The 24,855-nt window shown below is 40.3% G+C and overlaps 1 protein-coding gene across 3 annotated transcripts; it reads right to left on the reverse strand.

Moving 5' to 3' along the window:
• Window positions 1-7,440: 7,440 nt before the first annotated feature.
• nr5a1b (nuclear receptor subfamily 5, group A, member 1b) lies at window positions 7,441-23,658 on the reverse strand. Of its 3 annotated transcripts, none has more exons than XM_029710263.1 (7): window positions 23,544-23,658; window positions 21,830-21,948; window positions 21,483-21,624; window positions 19,977-20,659; window positions 11,893-12,012; window positions 11,560-11,707; window positions 7,478-7,731 (listed from the first exon to the last, which is right to left on the reverse strand). In XM_029710263.1, exons 2-7 carry the CDS (start codon window positions 21,929-21,931, stop codon window positions 7,478-7,480), a joined length of 1,449 nt encoding a protein of 482 aa, XP_029566123.1. In that variant the 5' UTR covers window positions 21,932-21,948; window positions 23,544-23,658. The 3 variants fall into 3 exon arrangements, with proteins under 3 accessions (XP_029566125.1, XP_029566123.1, XP_029566122.1); XM_029710262.1 differs by lacking the exon at window positions 23,544-23,658 and adding an exon at window positions 22,568-23,084; XM_029710265.1 differs by lacking the exon at window positions 23,544-23,658 and having other exon boundaries at window positions 7,441-7,731; window positions 21,830-21,931.
• Window positions 23,659-24,855: the final 1,197 nt, after the last annotated feature.

Here is a 24,855-nt window from a genome sequence, read left to right on the forward strand (position 1 = left end):
GTAACAGACATATCTCAACATCAACTGTTCAGTGGAGACTGCATGAATCAGGCCTTCATGGTTGATTTTCTGCAAAGAAACCACTACTAAAGGACACCAATAATAAGAAGAGATGTGCTTAGACCAAAAAACCCGAGCAATGGACATTAGACCGGTGGAAATCTGTCCTTTGGTCTGATGAGTCCAAATTTGAGATTTTGGGTTCCAACCGCCGTGTCTTTGTGAGATGCAGAGTAGGTGAACTAATGATCTCTGCAAGTGTGGTTCTTACCGTGAAGCATGGAGGAAGAGGTGTGATGGTGTGCTTTGTTGGTGACACTGCCCGGGATTTATTTAGAATTCAAGGCACACTTAACCAGCATGGCTACCACAGCATTCTGCAGCGATACTCCATCCCATCTGGCTTGGGCTTAGTAGGACTATCATTTGTTTTCAACAGGACAATGACCCAACACACCTCCAGGCTGTATAAAGGCTATTTGACCAAGAAGGAGAGTGATGGAGTCCTGCATCAGATGACCTGGCCTCCACAATCACCTGACCTCAACTCAATTGAGATAGTTTGTGATGAGTTGGACCGCAGAGTGAAGGAAAAACAAACAACAAGTGCTGAGCATATGTGGGAACTCCTTCAAGACTGTTAGAAAAGCATGCCAGGTGAAGCTGTTTTAATAGAATGCCTTGACCACTATTATTCTACAACGTAGAAAATAGTAAAAATAAAGAAAATCTCTAGAATGAGTAGGAATGTCCACACTTTTGACTGGTACTGTATATGTTTTAAATGCTTCTAAAAGTATGGTAAATGTGTACATTTTCCTGTTAAAAATATATTGTTCAAAACAAGCTGTTCAGTTACTTACTACTCTGCCCCTCAGTGACTGCCAGCAGCAGCAGCTCCATGCAAAAGCATGGGAAATGTAATTGTTTCCTCTCATGTTGTTCATTAGGTTCTTCTGTAGGTGACAGGGCGACATGTTGTGGGGGCTAAAACTTAATAAAACCGAGTGTATCACAAAGCCAGTTACAGTAATTCTGAGAAACATTGAGAAATAGTTTGGTCAATTTTTTGTAAAATCAACCAGTTATCTACCTTTGGAAAGCAGCTGAGCTGGTAGCTTGCTAGATAGTTAGCTCCCTCGCAAATTTCAAGTATTTCTAAAGTAATATCTGACTAACTCGGAAATATGAAGTTGTTTCAACAAGAAAGTTAACTGGCTAGCGCATCATGCTTTGTGACATTATGTTAGCTAGCTATCCCCAGTTGCTTGTTGCGTTCTCCCTGGTGCACTTGTTCATTCGTAACGTGAGCTGGCTGCTCATTTGAAAAAAATTATATTTCACCTTTATTTAGTTAGGCAAGTCAGTTAAGAATAAATTCTTCTTTACAATGACAGCCTACCCTGGCAAAATTGTGTGCCACCCTATGGGACTCGCAATCACGGCCGGATGTGATTCTGAACCTGAACCAGGGACTGTAGGGACATCTCTTGCAGTGCCTTACACCGCTGCGCCACTCGGGAGCCCTAACTATTTGTATTTATTATGGATCCCCATTATCTGCTGCCAAAGCAGCAGCTACTCTTCCTGGGGTCCAGCAAAATTAAGGCAGTTTATACAATTTTAAAACATGACAATACATATCAGTATAATCATATAAATATAATCTAATCTGTTCAAAACAGTGAAAGCATACGCAGGCCAGCCTCCCGGGGTTGCGCATTCACTGTTGACATTGACTGGTGTTTTAATGAAGCTGCCAGTTGAGGACCTGTGAGGCATCTGTTTCTCAAACTAGACACTCTAATGTACTTGTCTTCTTGCTCAGGTGTGCACCAGGGCCTCCCACTCCTCTTTCTATTCTGGTTAGTGCCAGTTTGCACTTTTCTGTGAAGGGAGTAGTACACAGCGTTGTACAAAATCTTCAGTTTCTTGGCATTTTCTCGCATGGAATAGCCTTCATTTCTCAGAACAAGAATAGACTGACGAGTTTCAGAAGAAAGGTCTTTGTTCCTGGCCATTTTGAGCCTGTAATCAAACCCAAATGCTGATGCTCCAGATACTCAACTAGTCTAAAGAAGGCCAGTTTATTGCTTATTTAATCAGGACAACAGTTTTCAGCTGTGCTAGCATAATTGCAAAAGGGTTTTCTAATGATCAATTAGCCTTTTAAAATGATAAACTTGGATTAGCTAACACAACGTGCCATTGGAACACAGGAGTGATGGTTGCTGATAATGGGCCTCTGTACGCCTATGTAGATATTCCATTCAATTTCAGCCGTTTCCAGCTACATTAGTCATTTACAACATTAACAATGTCTACACTGTATTTCTGATCAATTTGATGTTATTTTAATGGACAAAAAATTTGCTTTTCTTTCAAAAACAAGGACATTTCTAAGTGACCCTAAACTTTCGAACGGTAGTGTATATCTAATGAGTTTTTAATGACCTTCATATTGTCCAACTGTTAGCAAGCAATTCTGAATCTTAAAGCTATATATAATGATAACAGACATTGAAAAAGATTCCAAAATAGTTTTAAAAACTCAACAAAAACCTTCCACAAATTGGAAAAGTCAACAATAAAAAGCCAATACTAAGCGGTAATGAAATCCACAAGGATGTCCATTCACTGCTCACAGCCTTTAGAAAAGTGCAGAAGTTTAGAAAATCTTAAGTTTTTCTGAGCTTTTTTCAACACACATCGTTACATGGCGGCACACGCCTCCCCTTTCATGTCAAACTGCCAATTAATGACTTTGAAGTGGGTCCTTTCAGGCGGCCATGTTGTTTGGCCATGTTGTTGTGTGGACCGGGAGGGGGCCGCAGTGAAAAGGCCCCATTCTCTCTGACGGAGGTAATGCTGTTTTCAGAGCCCCGGAACATCAGCCACTTAAACACCTGCTCCCAGCACAGCGGCCCCCCTACTCCTTTTCCTCTCCTCCCTCCCCCTCCCTCGTTCTCTCTCTCCCTCCAGTTCACACAGACACAATTACAGAGTGATAAAGGACACTCTCTTCTTAATTGCCTACTGACTCTCTCTTTCCCTCTCTCTCTCGCTCACTCTTTCAGGTACAATATTTGAAGGTTCTCTCAAAGAGAAATATGTTTCTCTTTTTTTTCTTCTCACCCAGGTTCTTCTACCTTTTAATTTTGTGTCTTTCAAAAAGGGCCCCATCTGTGCCGATTCTTGTCAATGCACTTGTGTCGTGTGTTTGTGTGGAGGGAGGTATGCAATATGTCGTATTTTACCTTATTTTCACACATACATATGCGCACACAACACATATGTACAAGACAACACACTACTAGACATGAGTCTGGGCTCACCTTCTGTTTGGGAAGCCAATGTTCCCAGAGGTCCACAGTGTTTTGGGGAAGATTTATTTCCTGTCAGACACCTGACAATTTATTGTTAAAACGAGAGGCCACCTGGATCTTTAATTTTAAGACCCTTGATCCCTTCGGTCTCAACGTAGACTTTGATCTGAAGCCATTCTTGTGACTATTGTGTTTTTGCTATGCATTGTAAATAATTTTTGTAAGCCTATGTAGCCAAATTGTATCTATGATCTTATGTTATCCATTCATGCTTTTTTTATATGTTCTATTTATATCTGTAAATCGACCAATGAAATCAAGCCACAGCCGGCCATAAGTACAGACACCTGTGTGTGTCCTTTCAAATTATATAAACTAGTGACCTGCAGTGTTAGTCATTATACCCTCATGAAGACAGCTTGTCTGTCCAAACAATGGCTATTAAATTATTGCATCTGAGCTCCAAGAGTGTGAGGCTCTCCTTTTCTTTCCAAGACAATGTTACAACACCTTTCAGAAAAACAAAAAGAGGACAAAGTAGCAGATAGCCGTGAAATTAGGCATCAAGCTTCCAACTTTTCAATCCAGAGTACTTTTCAGAAAACCCCTATGCAGTACACATAAAGCCAGATTTCTGTTGTACCAGTACTTTTTTAGAGGGGAATGTTTGCTATAAACAAGAGAACCAATTCAAAAATTAGACAATTTTACAAACTCTTCTACGAGTGTTGTGATTCTGCATGGGTACTCAAATATATTACATGACCTTATCTACGATGGCTTTGGGCAACTCACCACAGATTTTTTTTAAATGTGCCTTTCACTGTGTCTACATTGTGACCAGATTTCCTGGTCCCTCCATGTACGCACATTTTTTTGACACAAGTCAATGGTGCCACCTGTCAATGATTTTAGAGGGCGGTATAATGATGATTTAAATGGTTTCACATTGTCCAGATTCGTCTACAAAAGATATCTAAACACAATGGGTCCCAGACTACCTCTGGAAGTGGTCAGGAAAAATCTGATCACAATCAGATCACAATGTGTCTTTTAATCTGGGCACAAATTAATGTGGACAAGAACAGGACAAAGGACGCAAGTTAGAACCAAAGCTGAATTTAGTATATTTTTACCTTCTGGAACGTCCAATTGAATGGAAACGGTGCTGTACTGATCGACCAGTTGAAAAACGGGGAGGGATTAGGTTGTGGGCTGGGGAACGCTGTCAGCATGGCCAATGTCCTTTAAATACGTCACTCACTGCTTCAAGCCACACCTCACCACACCCACCAAATGACAGCAAACATACCTCACAGTATTTTCAGAAACGTACAAGAAGGTTTTGGGGAAACGTGTCTTCAGTACAAACCGTTCCACAACGTAGCAAACGTTCAAGAAAACTAAACGCACCTCACGTATAAATGAGGCTAAAGAAACCAATACACAATCCACTTAATTCAAATCAGTTGACAGTCTTGCATCCAGTTTTAAATAATTAGCTTTTATTGATTTGAAACAATTACAATTAAGCACAGTCAGAAGGATTAACCAAAATAAACACATCATGTGATTGAATCAAGATATATAAACAACTATCAGACAAATGAGGTCACATGATTACATATGTCCAGATCACACAGTGCAAGGCAGTAAATGTCTGCTCCACTTAAAGGCGCAATCAGCAGTTGAAACAATAACAAAGCCCTCCATGCCACTGTTTTGGCAAAAAGCTGAGGGAGGGGCTGGGAGAAATTGTTACCACTCTCAAATTCATAGACATAGCTATGGATGCAAGGACTGGCCATCCGTGTCATGAAAATAAAAGTGTTAACCACGTTTTGAGGCTATGCAGTGTTTGTTTACATTTGTTGGCGTAAAGCAAACTTATTTGGGGGGTTTTGATGGGGTATGACAGTGGAACTAATGGGCCAGGGGTAAGGGGCCAGGGGTAAGGGGCCAGGGGCAAGGCCCAAACATAAAGCATTTATTGGGGAGTGGGAGAGCAAGTCAGTGAAAGACTGAATTTCAATTCCCAAAACAGTAAAAGCATTGCAGAGGCAACTTTTATTGGGAAAATACACATTCAATATGTAGAAATAGTTGTGGTGATTGTCTTCTGGTATGGATAAACTGTAAATGGTTATTTTCTATCAGGCAACGATTAAGTCTATTTTAGTAGAGGTCCTTGCCACGTCATTAAGGTACTATATTCTAAGAACTCTTACCCACTCAACGGCACAGGTGTGTAAACACACACGCACCCATGCACACACATGCGTGCACACACATGCCATAACTTATACCATTGATATTGAAAGTGTGCTATGAGTTTCAGGGCTGCATCGTTAACCATTCATTAATGAGTAAAATTTCATGTCATATACATTCATTACATACTGTATAGTATATACATTTCTCCAGTTAATTTATCACTTACATTGAGCATGTATCTACAGAGAGAAAGAGAGAGAAAGAAAGAGAGAGTGAGAGAAAGAGAGAGAGCGAGAAAAAGAGATAAAAATGCTCAGAATGCCTCCAACGACATTCAGTATTCAGTTCCACTTTCAATTTACAGTAGTCAACATCGTATTTGTACATTTCGTACAGTAGCTGTCTATTCAGAACGATTCTCTCTTCATAGCTTTTCGTCACCTGGATGAGTGTGTGTCATTGTCCTCAGTGTGTGTGTGTTTGTTTGTGTGCAGCCAGGAAGTGGCGAGGGCGTAGGTGTACTACGCTGCATATCTCTTTCATTACGAGCCTTACAGCAACTCCCTGTCGTGTACCACACATACACACTCTTTACATGTGTACTCATGTGTCAATGCACATCTACATGTGCCCTTTGACCTTTCTGTTGATCTGACTTCATAACCGGGGGTAGCAGGGTCCTTGTTGGCAAATGGGAAACTACAGTGCAAGTCACCTCTATTGAGAATGAAATTGCTTTCTCTCTACCCTCCTCCCATCTCTCTCTCTTTCCCTGTCCTCAGCTCTCTACCCTATTCACTAGTGCACTGATACACACCACGTCTGTGACAGCTATATTTCTATTACAATATCTCCCTGTGGCTTTTACATTTTTCATATTTTTTTTTAGGAAACACAAAGATCAGAATTTAAAAGCAACCACACAAGAAAATTTGACTTACGAAATGTTTAAAATACAGACTCATCCGAAGTAAAGTAGGAGAAAAAACATTGGAAACGGAGAATTGTCAGCTTAGAATATAAATATGAGTCTATATTACAGGGGTGTGAGTTTGTAAGGCTACGTGAGCAGACAGGGCACAGTAGTAAGGTTCAGAGAGACTGCTCGTCGTAGACACACATTGGGAGCGTTTTTTCTTCTCTCTTTAAAAAAATACTGTCATTGTGGTAGTGTCAACCTAGCTAGGAGCATTAGCCTCTACGCAACATTAGCATACAGCTAACTTTAGATGTGGTATTCTTCTTTTAAGATCCCTTCAGGTAGGTTATACCCAGCTGAAATGTGTGTCTTTAGTTGTTTAGTGATTGTCATTAGTTAATTAACTATATGATATTACATAATGAGTAAACCAGTATGAATTTTAATTACAAGTTAATTAACAAGAAACTAATTAGCATGTCTTTAGCATAAGATTGTTTTAAGAACTTGATATGGAATTATTCAGAATGAATCCGTTTTCTGTATGCTAGTGCATCATTGCCTGAATATGAACTGCAGATGAATCAGGTCTCTGACAATCGTTTTCCTTGAATGACTCTTAGAATGACTACGTCCTGCACAGTGAATCATCATCTTCAAATGTAAACCACATTTCAATCTCTGAAGGGTGAATGAATCAACTCAGTGCATCTCTCTACCACCGAATCAACTCTTGGTGGTGAATTAATCCAGTCCAGGTATCGGGCATACTGTAGTTAGATCTAAAGTCTGGAATGGCTGAGACCGGGACCTCAGTAAGTAAGTGGCACTTTGGGGGCAAGAAGGGTGATCTCTCTCTCTCTCTCTCGCTCGCTTCCCTCTGCCTTTCTCACACTCTATCTCTCTAACATGTGGACACCCACACACACCTCCTCTCTTCCCTCTTGTCAAAAACACTAACACACACAAACACAAACACACACACACACATACACACACACACAAACGTGTGCCCTCCTCACGCGCACGCCCTCTTGGCGTGCAGCATCTCGATGAGCAGGTTGTTGCAGGGCACCTCTCCGCTCAGGTGCTTGTAGCAGAGGTAGTCCTCGGCCTGTGCCGACAAGGCCTTGAGCTCAGGCAGGCGCATCAGCAGCCGGCTGAACTTGTCCAGGTGCTGGGGGTAAGCACACATGGTGTACTCCAGCAGAGCCCCGTTCACCTGCTCCTGGACACCCTCCACAAACGCCTGGCTCTCCAGTAGCTTCACATCTGAGGGGAGAAGAGACAGAAAGTTAGTTTTTTTTAACCCCAAACGCACAATTTGTAACTTTAAGTGCTGCTCTTGAACGTGTTTGAAAATGACATATTGTGACTTGACGTGGCATGTGGAAGCATGACAAACAGCGCCCATCAATCCTTTGATTGAATCCCAGCCATTTTCTTAGTGAAAACATGGATCCAATTGTTCATGTCTGCCTGTCAGTCTTTCTTTGTTTCTGTGTATGCTCGAGAGTATCTCAAGCATTTCCACGACGATGTGCACCCAGCACAAGGATATGTTGTACTATAAAGATACTAGCTAACATAAGTCTGTTTACGTGGGCTGTTATGTATAGAAGCACATACGAGCATAGCTCCAGCACTAGCTTGGCTAAGAGAGGGACAACAGCTTGCCGTCTTCCCAGATGAGGCTCCTTTCCTGGGGTTCAGCACGAGAGCACCGAGGGGGGAGCCCCTCACAATTGAATCAAACGTTGTCAATAATATTTTCAATACTGCTCAAAGGTGAAGCGAAAATTGCCCCTACAAATATGACCGAATTGCCTGAGGAAGAAAGAGATGAACGAATGACGACACACAGAGAAAGATGAGGAGAGAGTGAGCGAGCGAGGGAGATGGGGAGAGAGAGGGAGGCAGAAAACAGACATAAGCCACTCAGAACCCACACAAAGATCCACACTCTGCGCAAACGCCGGGGCCCTCTCAAGCACTCTTATTATTAAAAGCAGCTTTTGTTCACAGTGGGCAGACTCTAAATTGCTACCGCTTAGGGGAATGTAGATGATAAAAGGCCATTTTCCCATCTACCGAGCACGGCGGATTCTGGCCTAGTGTCTGTCTGGAGAAAAAAGATGTGGGGGTCAATCCATTAAGCCTTCTTTGAGCGTGGTGCGCAACATGGGCGACGCTCGTTGCCTTTGTAAACATAGCCTGTTCAGAGCAGCCTAATTCGAATTAAGCCCATAACCTGTGCAAAGCGCCACTCCATTGAGACGAATCATTTAGCCTCTTAGAGCCATAAAGGGGACAAACTGCCAATATGCTCAAATCCCCAAAATATATACCGACATATCAGCGCGCCATCCTTCTTTTGACAAATGAATTGCTTTGGATCAAACTCAAATTGAAGGAATTGCCAGTTATGTTTCAAAATGTGATAAATGAGGTGAGGTTAAGAAGCCGTTGTGGGGCATTTCATTTACAACACCAATTACTTTCATTTAAGCTCATGCTTATTTGATTTCAGTAATTCAACCTCATTTAAGCACATGATTATTTGATTTCACTAATTCTCCAACAGTGCTCATTAAACACATCTGTAACTCAATTACACCTAACAATTGTACCAAATGAGAGAACAAAAAAATATTGTATGAATTTCACATTTAATAGACCCTTTTCCAGCACACAACACACTGACGCCACACACAGATGTCCGCGACTCTTGGCGGCAGTAAGAAAGCCATCACCATCTGCACCCATTCAACATAGCCTAGATTTACGTTTTTATTACTTCCAAACAAAATAAAAATGTTTAGCTCTCATACGCTTACAATGATGTTTTGATTCTTGCTTTAACAGTCGTTAAGATTATATTTGGTTGGGATATTTGCAAAATAACTATTTTGGATGCAGCAGCTGTTAGCTAGAAGGCTAACGCCATTTTACAGATTGAAGTATAAATGCTTTTTTAAGTGTAATGCAGTTGATTTGCGAAGAGGACTAACATCATATTAAGCAGGACTTTCATACGAGCCTTAAAATCCCATTATAATCCAAAAGTAGTATGAAATGCACTCATAAGCAACATGTAAATAGAGGCTTTTTTTGCTTGCGTTCTGTAAGAACTTCTTCGTGTTCTGCCACCAACTTGCGCGCATCGCCCTCGTGCGGCAATGTTTGCAAACGCAGAAAGGGGTCTATATGACTGTGCCAAGAGACAAACAGTAAACAAGCCACCATGGGAATCCCTATAGCTTCTCAGAGACTTGCTTATTATTGTTTCAAAGTGTATTGAAACTTTGTAAAGATGCACTTTAAACCAGGTTGGACTTGACATTACTTATTGGTCCACGGATGGTGAATATCGAGTTAATATTTTCAATGCCTTCAGAAAGTATTCACACCTCCGGACTTTTTCCACATTTTGTTGTGTTACAGCCTGAATTTGAAATGGATTGAGATTTTTTGTCACTGGCCTACACACAATACCCCAGAATGTCAAAGTGGAATTGTGTTTTTATAATAGTTTATTTAGTTAATTAAAAATGAAAAGCTAAAATGTTCTTGGGTCAATAAATATTCAACCCCTTTGTTATGGCTAAATAAGTTCAGGAGTCAAAATGTGCTTAAAGAGTGACATAAGTTGCATGGACTCTGTGTGCAATAATAGTGTTTAACATGATTTATAAATGACTATCTCATCTCTGTACCCCACACATACAATTATCTGTAAGGTCCCTCAGTAGAACAGTGAATTTCAAACACAGATTCAACCACAAAGAACATGGAGGTTTTTCCAATGACTCGCAAAGGGCACCTATTTGTAGATGGGTCAACATTTTTAAAAAGCAGGCATTGAATATCCGTTTGATAATGAGGAAGGTATTAATTATACTTTGGATGGTGTATCAATACACCCAGTCAATACAAAGATACAGGCGTCCTTCCTAACTCAGTTGCCAGAGAAAAAGGAAAACGCTCAGGGATTTCACCATGAGGCCAATGTTGACTTTAAAACAGTTACAGAGTTTAATGTCTGTAATATCAGAAAACTGAGGGTGGATCATCAACATTGTAGTTAATCCACAATACTAACCTAAATGACACAATGAAAAGAAGGATGTCTGTACAGAATAAAGAATATTCCAAAAGTCACTAAATTAATACTGCAAAAAAATGTGGCAAAGCAATTCACTTTTTGTCCTGAATATAGTGTTATGTTTGGGGTAAATCCAATACAACACATTACTGAGTACAACTCTCCATATTTTCAAGCATAGTGGTGGCTGCATCATGTTGTGGGTATGCTTGTAATTGTTAAGGTCTGGGGAGGTTTTCAGGATAAAAAATAAACAGAATGGAGCTAAGCACAGGCAGAATCCAAGAAGAAAACCTGGTTTAGTCTGCTTTCCACCAGATACTGGGAGATGAATTCACCTTTCAGCAGGACAATTAACTAATACGCGAAGCAAAATCTACACTGGAGTTGCTTACCAAGAACACAATAAATGTTCCTGAGTGGCTGAGTTACAGTTTTGACTTAAATCTACTTGAAAATCTATGGCAAGACCTGAAAATGGTTGCGTAGCAATTATCAACAACCAATTTGACACAGCTTGAACATTTCTGAAAAGAATAATGGGCAGATATTGCAATCCAGGTGTGGAAAGCTCTTAGAGACCTACCCAGAAAGGGGTGTGAATGAGTTATTTCTGTATTTCATTTTTAATAAATAAATATGGAGAATGGTCCATGCTATCCACGTTCCTTGGGACTTCCCAACACTGACGTTACCCCATTGAAGATTACATTTAAAATGGTTAAGGTAAGGGTTAAGGTTAGGATTAGGTTTTAGAGTTGGGATGTCCAAAGGATCCCTGATAGCACTAACCTATAGAGAACCCATGGCTGATCTCCCACTCGCAGTGGTCGAAGAGGACAAGGAACTTAATGGCGATTGGTCCACGGACCTTAATATAAAGTTAACATTTTCAACCATATTTTCAACCCTTAACTAGGAGAGAATTATTTGTTATGGGGATATCCAGCTCCCCATGGTGGTCCCCTGTACATGCAATTGAATCTCCCACTCACCGGGGTTGAAGAGGATGAGGAACTTGAAGCAGGCAATTTCTCTGCGGTCCGCCTGTAGGGTCTGTAGTTTCTCAACTAGCTCCTGTCCTCTCTGCACCAGGCTTGTGAGAGTCGCTCCTGCCTGGGACGCTATGGACGCCAGCTCCACCTAGACCACAACATACACATGCATGAGTTTCAACATAGGAACTTTCCTCAATTTGTTTTATTTCTGGTCTCATTAAAGATACTCAGTGATATGCGTTTACCATAAGGAGCGGTGTGACTGACATCCAACTTCTGTGCGTGTGTGCGTGCATGTGTGTGATGATGCTTGGTGATCATTGCACTCACCTCCTGCCCTGTGACCAGTAGCACGCTGCCCTCCTTGCCGTGTTGAACTTGCCTGGAGATGAAGTCCAACACCAGCAGCTCGCTCCAGCAGTTGTGAAGCAGCTTCATCTGATCTCCCACCTGATAGAAGACAGAAGGAAGGAACATCCATTCAAACACACATATTTGGGGTGTGTTCCAGACACACAGATTCCCATGCTTTTGAATCCCCATAGCTTTGCTACATAACAAGGTAACAGACTTAAAATGGTTTGCTTAAAATGACAACACCCAAGGTAAGTAAAAACATTTGCTAAACTAAAGTGAACAATCCCTTTAACTATCAATGAACTTAATGTGGTTAACCAGAAGCAGTAGTAATGCACCATTACAGATAGGGGCAAACAGTTGTAATGAAAGCCCATGGCCAGACTGATATTGTGAAGTGAAATAGAGAAAATTCAGATTAGTTCCCAGGCTACATAAAAAAGGTTAACCAAACAATGGTGGGTGGATTCACAGTAAACATGGGGGCGGGGTCACTTTATAAAATACAATTTATACAGTATAATCCAGAAAACCTTTCTGATATGACAAAAGATTATTGTAGTCTGCTTTTTGTGGCATAGTCAAGCTATGGATTATGAATTATCCATTATCAAATCAAATCAAATCAAATTTATTTATATAGCCCTTCGTATATCAGCTGAAATCTCAAAGTGCTGTACAGAAACCCAGCCTAAAACCCCAAACAGCAAGCAATGCATGTGAAAGAGGCACGGTGGCTAGGAAAAACTCCCTAGGAAAAACTCCCTACAAAGGCCAAAAACCTAGGAAGAAACCTAGAGAGGAACCAGGCTATCCACTATCCATTACCTGAGTTGAAGTTGTATTTTGGGTAAATGTCACTAACAACTACAAACCCAGAGAACAGCAACACTGTACAGACAAAAATCAATATTCATTGCAATACAGTTTAACAACCAGCCCATCTCATCACATGACGTGAGTGCGAGCATGCTTGTTTGACAAACATCAACATTCTTTGAATATCAGTTAAGTCTTCAATTTTATGGAAATTCACAAGCCAGGGACAAAAGCATGTCAACATCACCAAAGATACCTAGATATAGTATATGAACAGAGACCCATCGAGACATGGCACCATTTAGTCTGGATTTTCTGTTGCCATGGCAAATGGATACTATTTACCACCAAGTCGAGCTCTGTCACCACGAGGTCGGTTTTTCATTTATTTGTTGTAGCACAGCGAGTTCTTTAACACAAATACCAGACCGGATTCAATACACACTTCAGGAATTGCACAACAAACCATTGACACACAGCAATGTGAATGCAACAGAATATGTTGGGGGGGTTTCATTCGGAATACAGTGCACACCATAAAGACTCTAGTCTGGCATCCTACTGCTATCCCCCCATCTGCACCTATTGAAAATGTCAAGTACCTCAGAATTTTGATGGATTTTCTTTCTTCTCTCTCTATCTCCCAGCTCTCACTCTCCCATGGGTGAGTCCGTGAACTATTTCTAACAGTCAATGGTGAATACCACTCTAGGATTTAATATGATGTGTATACTGCCTATTGTACAACCATTGAGGTGCCGGTTGAGGCAAAAGTATTGTGAGTGTGAAAAAAAAGATTATCTGAATTCATGAAAGTGATTATTTTGTACTATTAACCAACATACTGAACAACATGTTTTATATTTTTGTCTTGATACACAACTAGAGCAGCTGTTCTGAGTGCATATGGTGCAATGCTAATGTCCACCTGGCTCATTCTATTGCTATTGCATGCCATGCTAGCAAGTCATTACACCTGGTAAATGAGGTAGAAGTTCCTTCCGGAAGCCATTCTACTGTGAGTGGATTGACACACACCTGTCCAACACAGACGTAGACACAAAGACCTGGAAACTACCCATCAACACGTGGTGAAGAGAGTCAATAAGCTAATGTATGCCACATCCACTATCGCACACACACACACCCACACAAACACACACATACAAACACATACATACACACAGCCCAGCTTAGTACTGGCATGAAAAACACATGGTAACCCATCTCCAGATATTGCCGTTTGTTACCAGCGTAGCACTGTTGAGTAAGTTTGCATGCACACTGATAATTCTATGTTAAAATGATTATGGCAGTAGGGTGAGTATGGCATTAGTCATGTAAACACCTTACTCTGATTATCTTAATGGTCATTAAGGTCTTAATCGAAGTAAGCATACGTCGATTAAAACACCTAGATTTTTTTGCAATATTTTGATTTATTAGGACATGTAAACAACGGTGTATTTGTTCTAGCATGGGCAGCGCGAGCCTCTCACTTTAGCGCCAGTGAAGTGAGTTTGGAAAATGGAAAGTATGCATCTTAGAAATTGTTTTCACATTTAAACTCTATATGTCTGAACTCAGATTCAAATAGGCTTCATATTTATAATACTATTATAATATGGTTAAATATGAATATAATAATATGTGGAAGAACGTTTATTTTGATTGCCATTTATCAAAGTCCTATTAGGTAGCCTGATTTCAGATGTGTCCACGTAAACAGGATTATTAGGGAAATTGTTCTTGTTGCAAGCATGTAAATGTTTAAATCAAATGATTATATTAATCTTACTATCCACAAAAATCATAGTAAAATGGGGCGGCAGGTAGCCTAGTGGTTAGAGTGTTGGACTAGTAACCGGAAGGTTGCAAGATTGAATCCCCGAGCTGACAAGGTAAAAATCTGTCGTTCTGCCCCTGAACAAGGCAGTTAACCCACTGTTCCCCGGTAGGCTGTCATTGAAAATGAGAATTTGTTCTTATTAACTGACTTGCCTAGTTAAAAAAAGGTTAAATAAAAAATGTGCATGTAAACATACCTATTGACTGTAAGGAATATAATGTATTTCGATGCATTTTAGTATGATCATTTCAATCATTGGAAATATTTCCTTGTGTGTGTGTGTGTGTGTGTGTGTGTGTGTGTGTGTGTAAAGCTACCGGAGCTGTTGCCAGATCATTTTATGTTAATTTATCTACCATAACCTGCCTCCAACATCGTTTTAGAGGAGTATTTCTGTCTGTAATGAAGCCCTTTTGTGGGGGAAAACTAATTCTGATTGGCTGGGCCTGGCTCCCCAGTGGATGGGCCTATGCCCTCCCAGGCCCACCCATGACTGCAACCCTGCCCAGTCATGTGAAATCAATAGATTAGGGCCTAATGAATTTATTTAAATTGACTGATTTCCTTAAAAGAACTTTAACTCAGTAAAATCTTTGAAATTGTTGCATGTTGAATTTATAGTTTTGTTCAGTATATTAAATAGTGATTATGTATTATATAGTGATTATGTATTATATAGTATAGTGATTGGATAACAAATACCACAATTAAAATGATTTATTAGACATATGATGACAATCAGATAATACGTATATCACACAGCTTATTTAGTAGCTTTCTCTCATCTTAGATCAAACTTTCAGAAGTCTAGCTGTAGACTGAGGAGAAGAAGACGCCAATTAATGGTCACTTTTAAAAATATTGAAATAGATTTTGTAACGACTTGACTACGCAGAAAGTGGTAAAAATCTCAAATAAAACTTGATCTTTTACAAATACTGTCTATCCCTCCACATGGAAAACCCAAACACATTAACTAAACACTCTGGAGTACACATTCCACTCTTATCTACTGCAAGGAATACCTTCAGTACCGGCAAAAATAACTGGGGACTTCTTGGCAGATAGTCCTGTTAGTCATAGTCAACTGGTTTTATGTCTTAGTGCTCCTCCTACAGAAAGTCAAAGTTGACTTTGGCTAGTAGGTTCTTGTGGTGAAGCTTTTCACATTATATGAATGTAGTTTGTGCTACACCTCTTATTTTGTGTTATTTACTCTGTATATACTGAATCTACTATATGATAGAGGACAACAAAGGCAAAGGGTATTATATATAAATGAATGTAAAACAATGTAATGTGTTATAAATTGAATACAGTAATATAATTGCTATTGTCTGCTTCAGCTGTGAAAGGAAAGCCAAACCAAAATGTTTAACTGACCTTAAGAACAATAAGCCACACTAAACGGTTAACTATTCAAGTATTAATAAACCCCCAGACCCTGAAAAATAAAACATTTCATCCATCAGCCTTTGTACTGCTCTAAACCTTATCAAACCAAACAATGCTTCCATTGTGGTGAAAATATTGAAAGTAGGGACATGGTATTGCTTTATACAGCACTTTAAGAGAGTCCACTTCCTTTACATCAGCATAAAACTCAAGTGTTTTATTTTAGGAGAGATGAACGCCGACCTCGACCTAACCAGGTTAAATCACTGCAAGTATGCTATTACCATTCATCACTATCACACACACGCTCCCACGCACACACACACACTGGCACTCACTCACCCACCCACACACACACACACACACACACAAATAAAATATCCTCCCTAACTCACTCTAAATTAGTTCAGTCAACATCACCGTGAACCTTGGGAGAAGGGATAATAAGCAGATTGAGGCATAATTCAATCATTTGAAATAAAATGCTGCTTTATAAAAGATCTCTTCTCCTGATAACACTGTTCCATTCTGCCTGTCAGGATGGCCAAGAAGGGTTGACTTCATAAAATCTCTTCCAGATAGGAATGGATGAAGGTCAGACTGAAATGAATAGCGTTGGGTGACATACGGAACCACAGTGAAGAGATTGCCCTTTCCTGGCTCCTCTCCTCAATGTGTGAACCGAATGGCAGCGATGCGCGCCCACACAGTCCCTGCTGCAACTAGCATGCACCCAGTGCTCAAGTAGCTACAACGTGTCAGAGCATCTGTTTGTTCACTGCTGATAGTCGGTAGCCCGAGTCACGCCTGACCAGAATGGGTCTTGAGGAGAGCATTACGGGAGGGCAGCGGTTGAAGCTAAGTCAATTAGCCGTTCACCTCATGGTAGCATTACACAGAGCGAAAATCGATGGATTAGCCAGTTAGCTTGAATAAACACTCACAAATAGCGTGCTACAATTCCCTGGTGTGTAAAGAATTCTAAAGTGGGATATGACTTATTAAGGTCAATTATAGCATGCCCATTCTGAGGTTGTGTGGAGTTATTACAGAATATATAGTAAAATTCAGACCTCTCTCATAATGTCACTATTCTATGTCACCATAGTGACATGCACTACCATTCAAAAGTTTGGGGTCACTTAGAAATGTCCTTGTTTTTGAAAGAAAAGCTCATTTTTTGTCCATTAAAATAACATCAAATTGATCAGAAATACAGTGTAGACATTGTTAATGTTGTAAATGACTATTGTAGCTGGAAACGGCATATTATGCAATATCTTCATAGGCAGAGGCCCATTATCAGCAACCATCACTCCTGTGTTCCAATGGCACGTTGTGTTAGCTAATCCAAGTTTATCATTTTAAAAAGGCTAATTGATCATTAGAAAACCATTTTGTAATTATGTTAGCACAGCTAAAAACTGTTGTCTGATTAAAGAAGCAATAAAACTGGCCTTCTTTAGACTAGTTGAGTATCTGGAGCATCAGCATTTTGTGGGTTCGATTACAAGCTCAAAATGTCCAGAAACAAAGACCTTTCTTCTGAAACTCGTCAGTCTATTCTTGTTCTGAGAAATGAAGGCTATTCCATGCGAAAGATTGCCAAGAAACTGAAGATCTCGTACAACGCTGTGTACTACTCCCTTCACAGAACAGCGCAAACTGGCTCTGACCAGAATAGAAAGAGGAGTGGGAGGCCCCGGTTCACAACTGAGCAAGAGGACAAGTACATTAGAGTGTCTAGTTTGAGAAACAGACGCCTCACAAGTCGTCAACTGGCAGCTTCATTAAATGGTACCTGCAAAACACCAGTCTCAACGTCAACAGTTAAGAGGCGACTCCGGGATGCTGGCCTTCTAGGCAGAATTGCAAAGAAAAAGCCATATCTCAGACTGGCCAATAAAAAGAAAAGATTAAGATGGACAAAAATACGCAGACACTGGACAGAGGAACTCTGCCTAGAAGGCCAGTCTTAAAGTATTTGGTTTTAAATATACTTAAGTTTCAAAAGTGAAATTCCAAATATTGTGCAAACCAAACTTCACCATTTTCTTGTTATTTTAAATTACAGATAGCCAGGGGCGTGCTCCAACACTAAGACATAATTTACATGTGTGTTTAGAGCCCGACAGAACAGAGGTAGTAGGAATACCCAGGGATGTTCTCTTGGTATGTGCGTGAATTGGACCATTTTCCTGTCCTGCTAGGCATTGAAAATGTAACGAGTACTTTTGGGTGTCAAGGAAAATGTATGGAGTAAAAAGTTTTTAAAAAATATTTAGGAATGTAGTGAAGTAAATGTTGTCAAAAATATAAATAGTAATGTACAGATAACCAAAAAAATGACTTAAGTAGTACTTTAAAGTATTTTTACACCACTGCATATAACTAATATGTCAATGGCACAATGGTTAAAATGGTTAAAAGTAACTATTAAAAGTCACTACAATGGTTAAAAGTCACTATTTTTTACATATTCATGGGAGACCGTGTTGCACAGTTACATGTAGGTGGCCACTGTAATGCTAAGGCTAACTTGCTTGGTGGAATACCCCCTGGGCTGTGTGTGTGTGGAATACCCCCTGGGCTGTGTGTGTGTGGAATACCCCCTGGGCTGTGTGTGTGTTGAATACCCCCTGGGCTGTGTTTGTGTGGAATACCCCCTGGGCTGTGTGTGTGTGGAATACCCCCTGGGCTGTGTGTGTGTGGAATACCCCCTGGGCTGTGTGTGTGTTGAATACCCCCTGGGCTGTGTTTGTGTGGAATACCCCCTGGGCTGTGTGTGTGTGGAATACCCCCTGGGCTGTGTGTGTGTGGAATACCCCCTGGGCTGTGTGTGTGTGGAATACCCCCTGGGCTGTGTGTGTGTGGAATACCCCCTGGGCTGTGTGTGTGTGGAATACCCCCTGGGCTGTGTGTGTGTGGAATACCCCCTGGGCTGTGTGTGTGTTGAATACCCCCTGGGCTGTGTGTGTGTTGAATACCCCCTGGGCTGTGTGTGTGTGGAATACCCCCTGGGCTGTGTGTGTGTTAAATACCCCCTGGGCTGTGTGTGTGTGGAATAACCCCTGGGCTGTGTGTGTGTGGAATACCCCCTGGGCTGTGTGTGTGTGTGGAATACCCCCTGAGCTGTGTGTGTGTGTGGAATACCCCCTGGGCTGTGTGTGTGTTGAAAAAAAAGCTGTCACTCTGCTCTCTGAATTGTCATGGATACGGATGTGCTTCCTTGATTCCACCTGTCATCGTCTTTTCATCATGGTGGACACCTCTGCAGTAGGAAGTCCCAAATAAACAGCAGAATAATGTGTGAGAGATGTGTGCATGGCTGTCCATGCGTAAAATGGTAAATGTTGACAGTGTATGTGTGTGTATGTGTATGTATGTGCAAATGTGGGTGCGCTTGTGTGTATCCCAATGTTATTGCATTGGCGATTTTCGCTCAGTTCAGGAATTGGTTATCATATTCATTGTTGAGTTTTTCCCAATTCATCACTTGAATTTTAATTCACATCCTGATATAGGGAACTCACCCCAATAAACAAAAACTGATACAATAATATATGCCATATGCCTTGGGAAAATACAACATTATGTATCCTCCATGTTATGATTCTCACAGGCCCCACTCAGGCGATTAATAAATATTAGGCTCTACACAATTTGAAACCTTTAAACCAGAAAGGGCTTTTGTCAGCCTTAACTATACAAAAGGTCTTACCTGTAAGCCTGACGAAGACCTTTGTGGTTGAAACATTGCTAATAAAACGTCAGGAGCATCAAAACAGTGGGAAGGTTTTTTTTGTCTTATTTTCAAGTCCTTTTGTACAAAAGTGTACAACACATTTGTACTAATAGATTATTTTTTCATGAAAAAAGTGTAAGGACGGCATATCATCTACAGTCTAAACCATCTCTGAGAAATGTGGAGGTTTCCAAATGATTAACAACTTTGCTTGGTATGACAACAAATTATTGACTCTTGGTTCCCTACCTTGAGCTCCTTGAAGAAGATGCAGCTTCGGGCCCACTCCACGATGGAGAAGAGCGTCTGGTCGGCCATGTGACACATTAGGCTGAAGGGGCTGAGTCTCTCCTGACCCTTGCCCCCCTGGCCACTCTGCTCCTGCTGAAGGTGAGCAGCGATCTTACTCTGCACCTGCAGCTCGTCCGGGTCACATCGCAGAAACTCCAGCACCAGCTGAGGCACCCCGGGGACCTGCGGAGAGCCCGGTCCAGAGTATACCTGCTCCGGGTAGGTGTAGCTGCCCACTACCGAGTCTGGGGAGCTTGTGTAGTGGTCCGGGTACTCTGACTTGATCGCCCTGCTGGGGAAGGAGGCGTACTGGTACTGGGGGGGTAAGGGTGCATGGGGGGGGGGTCCAGGCATAGCCATGCCCAGTGAGGGGGGTCCGTAGAGGCTGCGGTCGTAGTCTGTGGGGGCGATGGGGGTTGTGGTGGTGTGGAGGATGCCCTTGGGGAGCGGGTGGAGGCCCGGGAGACTGCCGGTGAAGGTGTAGTCTGTCTGGGTGTCAGGGGAGAGCATCGGAGGGGTGGTCTCCATCTTGAGGCCGGTGGCTCGAATCAACGCTTTCTTCTGCTGCTTGAGGGCTCGGTCGCGCTTGTACATGGGGCCAAACTTATTCCGGCCTCCTCGCATGCGATCGGCACGGACAGCTGATGGAATGAGAGCAAGATCGAACGCCATTACTGTTATTCGATTCATTGCTAGCATTCACTATGCAGAGGTTGAAGTTAGCATGTGAGAGTTATTGGTGCAGCAATCAAAATGTGAACCAAAAATACAATAATAGAGCAATCTTTTTGTAGATTTAATGTATATATTTGAAGATATGGATTAAATCCATTGTAAAGTACATTTAATTTCCAGGGATAAACTAAAATGTTAGTTCTTGTTTTGTTATTATTCTGAATCCCAAAATAACTTTAAATTGCATTTACAGATTGATTTATGATTTAATGACATATGAAGAATAACCTCATCCAAAGCTCTTCTAATTATTCAGTCATATTAGAAAACTGTTCATACACGGTTTATCAAAGGCTACTGAAATAGTTTACCTGGAGCTAGATTTTTTAAAATAGAATTCCATAGCTAATATGCCAATGTTGATACAGCAATTAAAACCCAAACATTGGCAAAAATATATATGCAACAACTGACAATATAGCTCATTTTTCTTACGTTTCATTAATTAGAGAGGAATATTTAACGACACCTATTTGATAATAAGCCTACCATCAGACAGACTATAATGCAGCCTATGGAAGCCTTCTGTTGTAAAATAAAATATATCATCAACACAAAGAGATAGACATGTAATTTCATCAAACAGATATCAAACTTCATCAAATCTGATTTATAGCCCCCCAAAAATATACAACAAGTAGACGTTTAAATATATTAATTTTAAAATCTGACTGCATGCCATGTTAAACCAAAATATGAACTAAATGAATCAAATAAAAATGATGTTACCTTCTAATCGCATTCCAACATTCAGGCATTTCTGAAACCGACAAAATGGACACCGTTTCCTCTGAGTTTTGTCAATTTTACAATCCTGGTTTTCTGCACATGTATACCTCTTATTGTTTTGAACCGTTCTTTTGAAGAAACCCTGTGAGAGAGAGTTCATATAGACATGCCTATTAACAAAATACACAAGATCATCATCAATGCTGCAATACAATTAATACAAAAACGAAAATAATATTAATACATTTTAATTAATAAAAATGATAACGAATTTCTTGAGGGATACCATCTTGACGTAAATAAAAAGCCTTTTATAAAAATAAATGATTGCGTCTTTTGCAGCCTACCTTACAGCTTTCACACGTCAGTAGTCCATAGTGGTATCCCGACACCTTATCGCCACAAACAGGACATAGCTCTTCCAAATCGACATCATAAGTGTACTCCATTCCGGTCAACGGAACACCTGGGAATGTACATGCCGGTGAGCAAAAGGTAGTTTACAAATAAATCACTCTATTTAATGTATATAGAAACTTTTTGAACTGTATCACCAGTATTCTGTCTTACGTTTAGGCCTATCAATTATGTGTATTTCCACTAATAGGCCTAAATATTGGAAATATTGTCATATTTCATAAAAATTAATGGCATTTCTTTGCTTGTATTTTGGATGTGTGTAGCCTATGTGCATAAACAAAATTATCGGCAAACATGTAGCCTATCCAATTTCAGAAGAAAGGGCTAATTAAAACCTGATTACAATCTTTAATAAACCAAAGCGCAGGTATGCATATTCGATAGCAATCTAATATTGTAAGAATTATTTTGTATCCCCAATAATCTGATCCATCAGAAATAGGCTTCGTATTTTGACCCTAGGCCTACGAAACTATGCAACGAAATGACGCACATTTAGCAAAGATACATCATTTATGAACATGCATATTTTCAATTGAGCATCAAAACAAATACTTTACCAGCATTAACATAATTATTTTAAATCACCGCACTAAATTAAAAGTTCATTGTTGAATGATGACATTCGGAAACCTGCAAAAGTAGTCTACGTAAGCAAGCCATACCTGTTGAATCCCCAGCGTTATATTGGCTAGAACGGTAGTATTCGGTGTCCGTTCTCCTCTTGGCTAGAACGGTAGTATTCGGTGTCCGTTCTCCTCTTGGCTAGAACGGTAGTAGGCTATTCAGTGTCAGTTTGGATATGCATCCACCGAGAAACGACTTCGAAACACGCGCTGTGGCTCTAACTTTATGAAATGAATAGGCCTACCCCGCAGGAATGATGATGGAGGAAGGAGCAGTGAGCAGCTCCCTACAAGAACTGACTTTGCCTGATGGAGACCTACCATGTGCATGCCCACCGACAGACATACCCTCCTGATATTTACAGATTGTGAGGGTGGATCTGATTGGAAGGCATGTCACGCTGGTGAGGTAAGCGACGGGAGACACCTCCTATCTGCTTGGCTAAGGTAGGTCTATAGAGTGACTGGCATGTGGAGGGTTGACACGCTATAGATAAGTATTAGTGGCTTAATAAAAATGATCATGATTTTAGAATATACTTTAATCGTGAACTAACCAATATCACAAGAACCGTAGGCTACCTCTTGATTTTGCCACTAAACTGACTAAAACTAGCATAACCAAAATAGGCCTACTTATATAACGCTGTTCGGTAATAGGCCTTCTGTCTTTTGTAGCCTCATATTTTGCATGCCAAACCAATAAAATATATACCGTCGTATTACTATCAAATAATATAGGCCTAGAATATGAATAAATAATCACTTATCACCCGTGTTTGATGAAATAAAATGTACAATGTAAACAACAACACGGGACGTATAAAGGGAAGACTATGATACTGATGTGCCTGTGCATTACAGACGGCACACTGAACATAACGGGGGATGCAGCAATGGAGCCAGGTCCCACCGTGCAGTCCTACTTAAACCCATTATTGGAAAAACGATCCGAAACGGAACCATTATTAAAACGCATTCACCTTGCACATGATTAATAGCTGAAAATACTTACTTAGGAACTTCAGGTGGTATATTTACTGATGTTGTTTAGATGTATTCAATAAGCATGATATATGTGCTGCTCAGACATGAACAAAACAAACAAAGCAACAATTTTTGGTTTAGAGTTGGATTAAAAATGAGCGGGCGCTCAAGTCTCGATAACTACGTTTCTTCTGCTTCTCAGATTCAGCGTGGAAACGTTTTGATTGGACTCCGTGCTCATGTGACATTGACTTTGATAACGCTTTAGTTTTTTCTTCTTACCGTGACCTCACGGATGAGCTTTCAAATGCTGTTAAAAACTGTTTTCGCAACTGCAACTTTCTCTATAGCCTATTATTTGAACTGTGATGTAAAATATTACATGGCTAAATAGCCTAAATCCTATTATATTCCAAGGACTTTCTGTCAAGGGCACACACACTAATTAACGAGAAAAGAAGATATCAGATTGACCGCACGCCTTGTGCTTTTCAACTCAACATATAAAATTGTCATTTTTTATTTTTTTAACTTTCCATAAATTCATTCCATAATCTTCGGTCTTGAATTACAATTAATGTTAGCCTATACCCCAGTATGTTGAGTGTTACTAGGCCTAATGATATTCTTATTTCTTTTTTGTTGCATATATGAGTACATTTAGTACAGGCTTATAAACGGTTGACTGCACATATTATGTCTGACTGGCTTTAATCAATAGTCTACGTAGAGATACTAGCTCACTCCTTATCATGTATTTATTGTGTCTTTTGTCATAACTTGAGCATGCCCGACTAAGTCCTTGGAAACTGGAACATTTGAGAAATTACATTCCGAAATATTTGCCAGCAATATTATGCATAGCCTCCTCACCTGGAAATTGTAATTTTAGAATATTTCTCATATTAATGGTGACGTTTTTTTTTTATTATGTTAAATATAGTCCTCGTAAACTGGAAATCAGCGTCGTGGGTGAGCTTAATAATGTCCTTGGGTAAAATCGAATCCACATTCAAACATTGTGCATAGCCCACTAGGCCTAAAGGCACCAATCCATTAGTATAGCCTATATCTCTTTGCAGAGGAGCACAAAATGATTTCGTGAATAATGAAACATATAATGACGAAATAGATGAGACTTGAACAGTGATTTCTTAGCGCTGTCTAACGTCAATTTGTTATAAGGATTTCTCAAGTCACTAACTATAGACATACTGTAATAAATGTATTATAAGTTAAACGATCATTTAAAATAGATAGGCCTAAAACAACAGCCTAAACATCTCAAGCAGCAAAGTGCACCATACAATGCCACATTTTAGTGATGGAACGGTATGCGC

The sequence above is a fragment of the Salmo trutta genome, chromosome 23, assembly GCF_901001165.1.
Source record: "Salmo trutta chromosome 23, fSalTru1.1, whole genome shotgun sequence".
Classification (NCBI taxonomy): Eukaryota; Metazoa; Chordata; class Actinopteri; order Salmoniformes; family Salmonidae; genus Salmo; species Salmo trutta.

What these genes read in the sequence shown, in the direction of transcription:
- nr5a1b (XM_029710265.1), bottom strand. Translation starts at nt 21,931, where the DNA reads ATGGAGTACACTTATGATGTCGATTTGGAAGAGCTATGTCCTGTTTGT. An exon ending in TACTGGTCACAGGGCAGGAG is followed by an intron (nt 11,708 to 11,892) that starts GTGAGTGCAATG and finishes GTTGTGGTCTAG; the next exon opens with GTGGAGCTGGCGTCCATAGC. An exon ending in CCTCATCCTCTTCAACCCCG is followed by an intron (nt 7,732 to 11,559) that starts GTGAGTGGGAGA and finishes TTCTCCCCTCAG; the next exon opens with ATGTGAAGCTACTGGAGAGC.